At 48.1% G+C, this 8,021-nt stretch overlaps 2 protein-coding genes across 2 annotated transcripts in view; one reads left to right on the forward strand and one right to left on the reverse strand.

The window, feature by feature from the left end:
* The window catches only part of MTMR6 (myotubularin related protein 6), a 38,700-nt gene extending 37,703 nt beyond the window's left edge, over nucleotides 1-997 (reverse strand). Inside the window, exon 1 of the mRNA XM_021712396.1 lies at nucleotides 896-997. Within this exon, the coding sequence (XP_021568071.1) occupies nucleotides 896-997 (102 nt within the window). The remainder of the gene's footprint in view (nucleotides 1-895) is intronic.
* Nucleotides 998-7,697: 6,700 nt separating this feature from the next.
* NUP58 (nucleoporin 58) overlaps nucleotides 7,698-8,021 on the forward strand; it is a 43,279-nt gene continuing 42,955 nt past the window's right edge. The window contains exon 1 of the mRNA XM_021712398.1: nucleotides 7,698-7,915. Coding sequence (XP_021568073.1) covers nucleotides 7,698-7,915 — 218 coding nt within the window. The remainder of the gene's footprint in view (nucleotides 7,916-8,021) is intronic.

The following is an 8,021-nucleotide window of genomic DNA, read 5'->3' on the forward strand; positions in this document are numbered from 1 at the left end:
GCCGCGCATCCCACAGCGCCACCTGCGGGCGGAGGTTGAAATGACCCGCCAACCCCGCCCGGAGCGGTCCTTTGGGGTCCAGTCCTGCAGGGGCGCGACGCGGTCGAGGAAGAATTAAAGGGGGCTCTGGGAGGGTGAGAGAGAGTGATGTCCCCAAGCCCATCATCATACCAGTGACAGCACCAGATGTAGTGCGAGCTGTAATTCTAGCATAAGAATTTATTCTAGGGAAATAATCAGATGATTTATTTATTAGATTTGAAAATATTATTTCTGTTTGTTTATTTATTGTTGAGTCAGAGTCTCTCACGGCTTCTGCAGCCTCGACCTGTTGGGCTTAGGTGATCCTTCCGCCTCAGCCTTCTAAGTAGCTGGAACCGAAGGTGCACGCCACCACGCCCAGCTAATTTTTTGATTTACTGTAGAGATGAGGTCTCACCAAGTTGCCCAGGCTGGTCTCCAACCCTTGAGCTCAGGCAATCCTCTCACCTCGGCCTCCCAAAGTGCTGGGATTATAGGCGTGAGCCACTGCACCCAGCCAGAAAAATATTGTTTATTTAAAAACTAAGTTAGAGGTGGGGTTGGTGCTCAGCCTGTAATCCCAGCACTTTGGGAGGTGGAGGCAAGAGGATTGGCTGAATCCATGGGTTCAAGACCAGCCTGAGCTACCTGGGGAACCCTCGTCTCTACAGTAAATAAATAAATAAAATTAGTTGGGCATGATAGCGCCCACCTGTAGTTCCAGCTACTTGAGAGGCTGAAGCAGAAGGATCGCTGGAGTCCGGCAAGTCGACATTGGGGTGGCCGTGAGTGTGCCACTGCACTCCAGCCCAGGCGACAGGGTGAGACTCCAACTCAAAAAACTAAGTTAGAAAGAGAGAAAGAGGAGATTCACCTTCCCAAAGTAGGGGAGGGGGCTAATATCAGGAAACATGGCCAGGCCATAGCTCAAAGAGCACATGGCCACATCATAGCTTAGCAAGGCAATGACTGCCATGGGCTGGTAATAATCAGATGTATTTAGCAAAGCCTTATTTGACCCAATTGAATTCTCCAATACTGCAGGATTTGTTTTGTAAAGCATGGTGCTTTCATGCAACGTCAGCACCAGCAACCATTAAAACTCATCCTTGCTGGGAGTGGTGGCACACACCTGTAGTCCCAGTTGCTCTAAGAGGCTGTGAGGCAGGAGGATGCTTGAGCCCAGGAAACAGAGGCTGCAGTGAGCTGTGATCACACCACTACCCTCTATGGCTGGCAACAAAGTGAAACATCGTAAAACAAAATCCTGTAGAGCGGAGTCCTCCTCCCCCAGGGCCATGGACCATGGCCTGTGAGGAACCAGGCAGCACAGCAGGAGGTGAGCAGCAGGTGAGCGAGCAAAGCTTCCTCTGTATTGACAGCCCTTCCCCATCGTTCGCATCACCGCCTGAGCTCTACCTCTCATTAGATCAGTGGCAGCATTAGATTCTTATAGGAGTGTGAACTTTGTTATGAACTGTGTACGCGAGGGATCTCGGTTGCAGGCTCCTTATGAGGATCTCGTGCCTGATGATCTGAGGCGGAGCTCAGATGGTGATTCTAGCACTGTGGAGCAGCTGCAAATACAGATTCACATGAGCAGTGAGATCTGTCTGCACATAAACCACAATAAATCAATTGCTTGAAGATGCCTATCAAAACCCGCTCAGTGAGCAGCAAGTGAGTTGATGGACTTCAATTGCACAGCTGCATCTGGGGGGCAGGCTTTCAGCCACAATTCCACACACGTGGCCCACCCATTATTTTATTGACCACTTCTGTCCACACCTCTTTTTTAAAAGGATGAATTGTATAATTATTTTATTACATATGACAATGTAATAATAATAGAAATAAAGTGCACCATAAATGTTATGCCTTTGAATCATCCCGAAACTATCCTCTTGCCCCCATCCATGGAAAAATTGTCTTCTGCGAAACTGGTCCCTGATGCCAAAAAGGTTGGAGATGGCTGCAGAGGGATATCAAATTTAAAAAATGTTGATGCTGCATTACTGAGTTTAAAAAAAAAAAAAAGACTGGCTATAGAACAATAAGTTCAATGTGACCATGTTTTGAAATGTTTGTTTATGTAAAAAAAAAAGTGTACAGTTCTAAATGGTAGGAATACGGGTGACTTTTGTAATGTCTTATGCAGCAGTTCTCAGCCTGGATTACATTTTCTCCCCAGGAGGCATTGGGTGAAACCTGGAGCCATTATTGGTTGTTTCAATTGGAGGTGGGGTTGGGGGTGTTACTGGCATCATATAATAAGATAGAACTGAATGTGCAAAACATAAAGAAAAGTATATACCCAGAGAGGTAAGCAGGACACTGGAGGTGATGTTGAATAACAGCCATTGTCAAATCAGGTGAATTTAGTATCCATTTTCAGGCTTTCCGGGGACACAAAGTTCTGAAGTCAAAGTCAAGGGCCCTCTTCTGATGAGGAATCCTGTGAGTAGAGGGCAAGCTGCCACTAACAGCCGGCAACACAAAACAGACCAGCTCCGCAACAAAGCATTATCCAGCCCAAGATGACAATGTTACAGAAATGGAGCGACCCTGCTCTGTTTTTTTAAGGGTTCTGCACTAAGCTCACATTTGTAATTAGAAAATGTTATTTTTTTAAACTTGGGGCTGGAAGCAGTCAGTGGTTCAAGACTGTAATCCCAACACTTTGGGAGTGCGAAGAGGATCGTCTGAGCCCAGGAGTCTGAGACCAGCCTAGGCAACATGGTAAGACCTTGTCTCACAAAACATTTAAAAAAATTAACTGGGCATGAGGTATGTGTCTGAAATTCCAGCTAATCAGGAGGCTGAAGTAGGAAAATCGCCTGAGCCCAGGAATTTGAGGCCGTGGTGAGCTGTGATCATTATTGTGCCACTGCACTTCAGCCTGGGCAATAGCGTGAGATTCTGACTCAAATAAAAAAGTAAAAATAAAGTAGGAAGGAAACTATTACATCATCTTCCTTACTGTGATCGTGTTAAAAAAAAAAACTAAAAAACAAATTTTTTTAAACTAGTTTTCTCATTAAAAATTTTATTTTGGCTGCTCACAGTGGTTCTCACATGTACTCCTAGCACTTTGGGAGGCAGAGATGTGAGAAGTGCCTGAGCCTATGGATTGGAGACCAGCCTGAGCAACTTGGCAACACTTCGTCTCTACAATAAATAAAAGAATTAGCTGGGTGTTGTGGCACGTGCCTGTAGTCCCAGCTACTTGGGAGACTGAGGATCACCTGAGCCCAGCAGGTGGAGACTGCGGTAACCGTGAGCATGCCACTACATTCCAGCCTGGACAACAGAGTGAGACTCCAAAAAAAAAAAAAAAAAAGACTCCAACTTAAAAAAATTTTATTTCACTTTGTTTTGTTGTATTCAAGCTATCTTGGTGGTGTTTTCTTTTGAGTGCCTACTATGCTTCAGACAGATGGCCAACGCTACAAAGATGATCACTAAACACAAGTCATTGTGGTAGAGTTCCTGACTCCTGTATGGGAAATATGTAACAAGGAGATTGAAACTTTACCCTAAACCAGTCTCAGTAGAGTATCATGTCCACCCTCTTCCCTCCCCCCCCCAAAAAAAAACAATAGTCCTGCTGGGGGAAGAGAGAGGAAGCTTGAAAATGGATACAAGTCTTTACTGAAGAGTTTTTGAGACGATAGAAAGAGATTAATTATATTGTGAAACAGACAGCAGAATGTGCTTAACAAAAACTTCATTTTATATCATTTTCCCCTAAACGTTTCTCTTCTCCACTTCCACTTCCCGGCCCCACACAGATCACACCCCCCACTTGTCCTCTCCTGCCATTTCTCTTCTCTCTTGCTGATTCTCACAGAGAGTTCATCATACTGATGTTGAGAGCAAAGGTGTGCTCAGTGCTTTACATACATTATGAGGAAAAATACTATTATTATGACCGTCCCCATTTTAAAGATGGGAAAAGTGAAGCAAAATGAAGTCAAGTAGCTTGCCCAATATTACACAGCAGAAAAAGCCAGGATATAAAGTCAGACAGTCTGACTCCACAGTCTGTATTCTTTTTTTTTTTTTGAGTTGGAGTCTCACTCTATCACCCAGACTGGAGTGCAGTGGCTGCTCCCGGCCACCGCAGCCTCGACCTGCTGGGCTCCGGCGATCCTTCCGCTTCAGCCTTCCGAGTAGCCGGAATTACAGGCATGCGCTACCACGCCTGGCTAATTTTTGCTTTATTGTAGAGATGAGGTCTCGCTGCCCAGGCGGGTCTCGAACCCACGAGCTCAGGCAATCCACTCACCTCAGCCTCCCAAAGGCACGGAATTACAGGCTGAGCCACCGAGCCCGGCTAGTCTGTATTCTTAACAACTGTCCCATATTGATTTGCTTTTTCAAAATCCATATTAAAGTTCCATTTATGATAATATGATAGACTGGAAAATCACCCAGCCTAAAATAAAAAAACTAAAACAACACACAAAATATAAAATTAAATAGCTGACAAGATGGTGAGAACTTACAAGTGCAAAATATAAAGAAAAGTATATACCCAGAGAGGTAAACAGGACACTGGTGTTGATGTGCAAAAAAGCCAGTTCCAAATCAGACGAATCCAGTGTCTGCTTTGATGCCCACGGTGGGGGGTGGGGGGGGGGCACAAAGTTCTGAAATCAAAATCTAGAAACCAACTCAGAGAAGGAATCCAGTGGCAGACCTCCCTACATAACAGCAGAACCAGAAGGAAACTCAACCAATTCAACTCTCAGAAGACTGAAAGGAAATTTGACATTGGGAAAAGCGGTAATTGGGGATGGGGTAGAGCAGACTAATTGCTTGTCTTGGAGATATTACAACCATGAGAAGGTCATTAGACAGATGCCCAATCTAAAGATGTGCACCCATATGAACCAAAAAACTTCGAGCTGTGAATGTAATGTTAAGTGGTTGGAATTAGTAATGTCTAGAAACTTTATTGTAGCAAACACAAATCCTTTTTGGCCCTGCATTGGGCCTCAAATAGTTTTTACAACTAATTTCCAAGAAAAATTAAAATAAAGTCACAATATACAGGGGGTGCCAAAAAATGTATACACATTTAAAGTGTGACATTTGCCTAAAAGATGACATTTATCAGCTAGGTGCAGTGGCCCATGCCTGTAATCCCAGCACTTTGGGAGGCGGAAGCAAGAGGATTGCCTAAACCTAGGGGTTGGAGACCAGCCTAGGCAATTTGCTGAGACCTCGTCCCTACAATAAATCACAAAATTAGCCAGGCGTGGTTGTGTGCAACTGTGGTTCCAGCTACTTGGAAGGCTAGGTGCAAGGATCGCCCGAGCTCAGCAGGTTGAGGCTGCAACGGCCCTGAATATGCCACTGCATTCCAGCTTGGGTAACAAAGAGAGACTACAACTCAAAAAAAAAGATGGCAGAGGTGAGTGGATTGCCTGAGCCCACGGGTTCGAGACCGCCTGGGCAACTTGGCGAGACCTCATCTCTACAATAAATAAAAAATCAGCCCGGTGTGGTAGCGTGCGCCTGTAGTTCCAGCTACTTGGAAGGTTGAGGCGGAAGTATCGCCGGAGCGCCGGAGCCCAGCAGGCCAAGGCTGCGGTCATTGCACTCCAGTCTGGGCGACAGAGTGAGACTCCAACTCAAAAAAAAACCAAACAAAAACGAGCCGAGTGTGGTACTGAGAGGACCATAATAGAGTATGCTATAAACTTAGGTTAAAAGCATGTTATAACCCAATAAATATATAATCGACTTGTGGACAATAGCACAGCCATTTTTAGTTTTTAGTTTTCTGTCTTAAAACATAACCTGTAACTGTTTAAAGTTCCAGTTATGGGAAAAACTGCAAAGCTCCAGTTATTCTTCCCTTATCTCACTTTCCCCTTAGCAACAACCAATCAGGTGCCAGGGGGTAGTCACCTAAGTTTCCAGATGTCTCTGCAACTTCCCCAGCTAGTGGACCAAGGTCAGCCCGAGTCAGGCTAGTCAATCCTCTACGATTAAGTTGACCACCAGAGGAACTACCCAATTAAATGGTAACAACACTGGAAAGCCCCCCCAAACTCCTCCTCCCTTTGTGTAAAAGCATAAAAGGCACCTGCTTAAAGAAATCAGAGCCTCTGTATGTACTCCGCTGTGTCAGTTGTCGATAGAGGTCCAGGCTCGAGCTTGTAAATAAAGACCCTTTTGAACTTTCATAGGAATTGGCTCTTGGTGGTCTCTCGGATTGAACAATCGGCCACTACAGTACCTCATGCCTGTAGTTCCAGCTACTTGGAAGGCTGAGGCTGAAGGATCGCCTGAGCCCAACAGGTCAGGACTGCTGTGGGCATGAGCATGCCACTGCCGCATGCCTGTGGTTCCAGTTACTTGGAAAGCTGAGGTGGAGGAGGGGGGATTTTTGCAGTTGGCATTGCTAGGGAGTAACTAAAGCTTGTGATTAAGCAAGATGAAGTTAGGCTAGGTGCTAGACAGGATGCATTGCAGCCTAGCCTGGTTAATAATTTTTCCATCCCAGGGCAAACAGAGGCGATGTTTTAGTCTGCTTGGCTGCTGTAAGAAAATACCATAGTTGTGGGTGGCGGTAACGCAGTTTCTAGAGGCTCTCACAGTTCTGGAGGCTGGAAGTCAAGATCAAGGTGGGGAAGCCATGGTTTCTGGTGAGGGCCTCTTCCTGGTTGTCAGAGGTCTCTTCTCACTGTTCTCACATGAGTGAGAGAGGAGACAAGCTCTCCACTGTTCTTCTCATGAGGGTACTCATTCCTCGTGGGAGATCCACTTTCTTGACCTCCTCTCCATGGACTCTCCTCCCCGTGGTTACATCTCCAAACACCCTTACTTGGGAGATGGGCCTCCTTATCTGGATTTGGGGAAATAATTCAGTCCACAGCATGTGGCAATGCCCAGGCTCAAGTGTTGACTTAAGGGCAGCCTAGAGATGTGGGCTTAGAAAGCTTGGGCATGGGGAAGCCATCAGCACTGGCCGAGGGAGCCGCTGGGCATTGACCAAGGCAGCCATAATTTTTTTTTTCTTTTTGGAGTTGGAGTCTCACTCTGTCGCCCAGGCTGGAGTGCAGTGGCATCTCGGCTCCCCGCAGCCTCGACCTGCTGGCCTCAGGCAATCCTTCCGACTCAGCGTTCTAAGTGGCTGGTATTGCACCAAAACACCCGACTAACTTTTTGATTTATGGTAGAGATGAGGGCTCGTCAAATTGCCCAGGCTGGTCTCGAACCCGTGGGCTCAGGCAATCCTCTCACCTTGGCCTCCCAACGTGCTGGGATTATAGGCGTGAGCCACTGTGCCTGGCTGGTGAGAATCTTTAAGGACAACGTCCCCAACCTTTTTGGCCTCAGGGATCGTTTCCTGGAAGACAAATTTCCAGCTATGGGGTGGGGGGAGGGCCGTGGGAGGATCACGGGCCCTTGGATGCTCCCAGGGAGCCGCACCAGGATATCGCCATGTGCATTTCTCAGCAGGGCTCACTCCTGAGAGCAAAGGCCAGCAGGCGGAGCTCGGGCGGTGATGTGGGCGAGGAGGGGAGTGGCTGTCAATACTGGGGCTGCTTCACTCACCAGTCTGGCGCTCACCTCCGGCTGTGCGGCCGGGTTCCCCACAGGCCACAGCCCGGGGCTTGCTCATGGGATGGGTGGTAGGAAAACCCGGCGAACGACCCCCGATGGGCGAGGCTCCCGCCGCCGCCGAGGGAGGGAGATGGGGAGGCGGGGGCTTGGGGGAGCGACCCCTGCCATTCGGCCTCTACTGCACGCACGTGTGCCTCTATTTTCTTCCTCCATGCCCCGGGCAGGCTCTCCAGCACTGGCCGGGGGGCCCCGTTAGGGTCTCAAGTTTCCCCCCCCTCCTGGCGAGGCCCGCGGACATCCGACGGGAGCGCAGGTGCAGGGGGCGCGGCCCCGCGGCACCTAGACCCCGCAACCAGCCTCCCGCTTCGGCCTCTCTCCCCGACTCCCCGGGGTCGCGGCGGGGGAGGCGGGGGCCCGGG

The sequence above is a fragment of the Carlito syrichta genome, unplaced genomic scaffold (genome assembly GCF_000164805.1).
Source record: "Carlito syrichta isolate Samal-C Ts95f unplaced genomic scaffold, Tarsius_syrichta-2.0.1 Scaffold303232, whole genome shotgun sequence".
NCBI classification, from domain to species: Eukaryota; Metazoa; Chordata; class Mammalia; order Primates; family Tarsiidae; genus Carlito; species Carlito syrichta.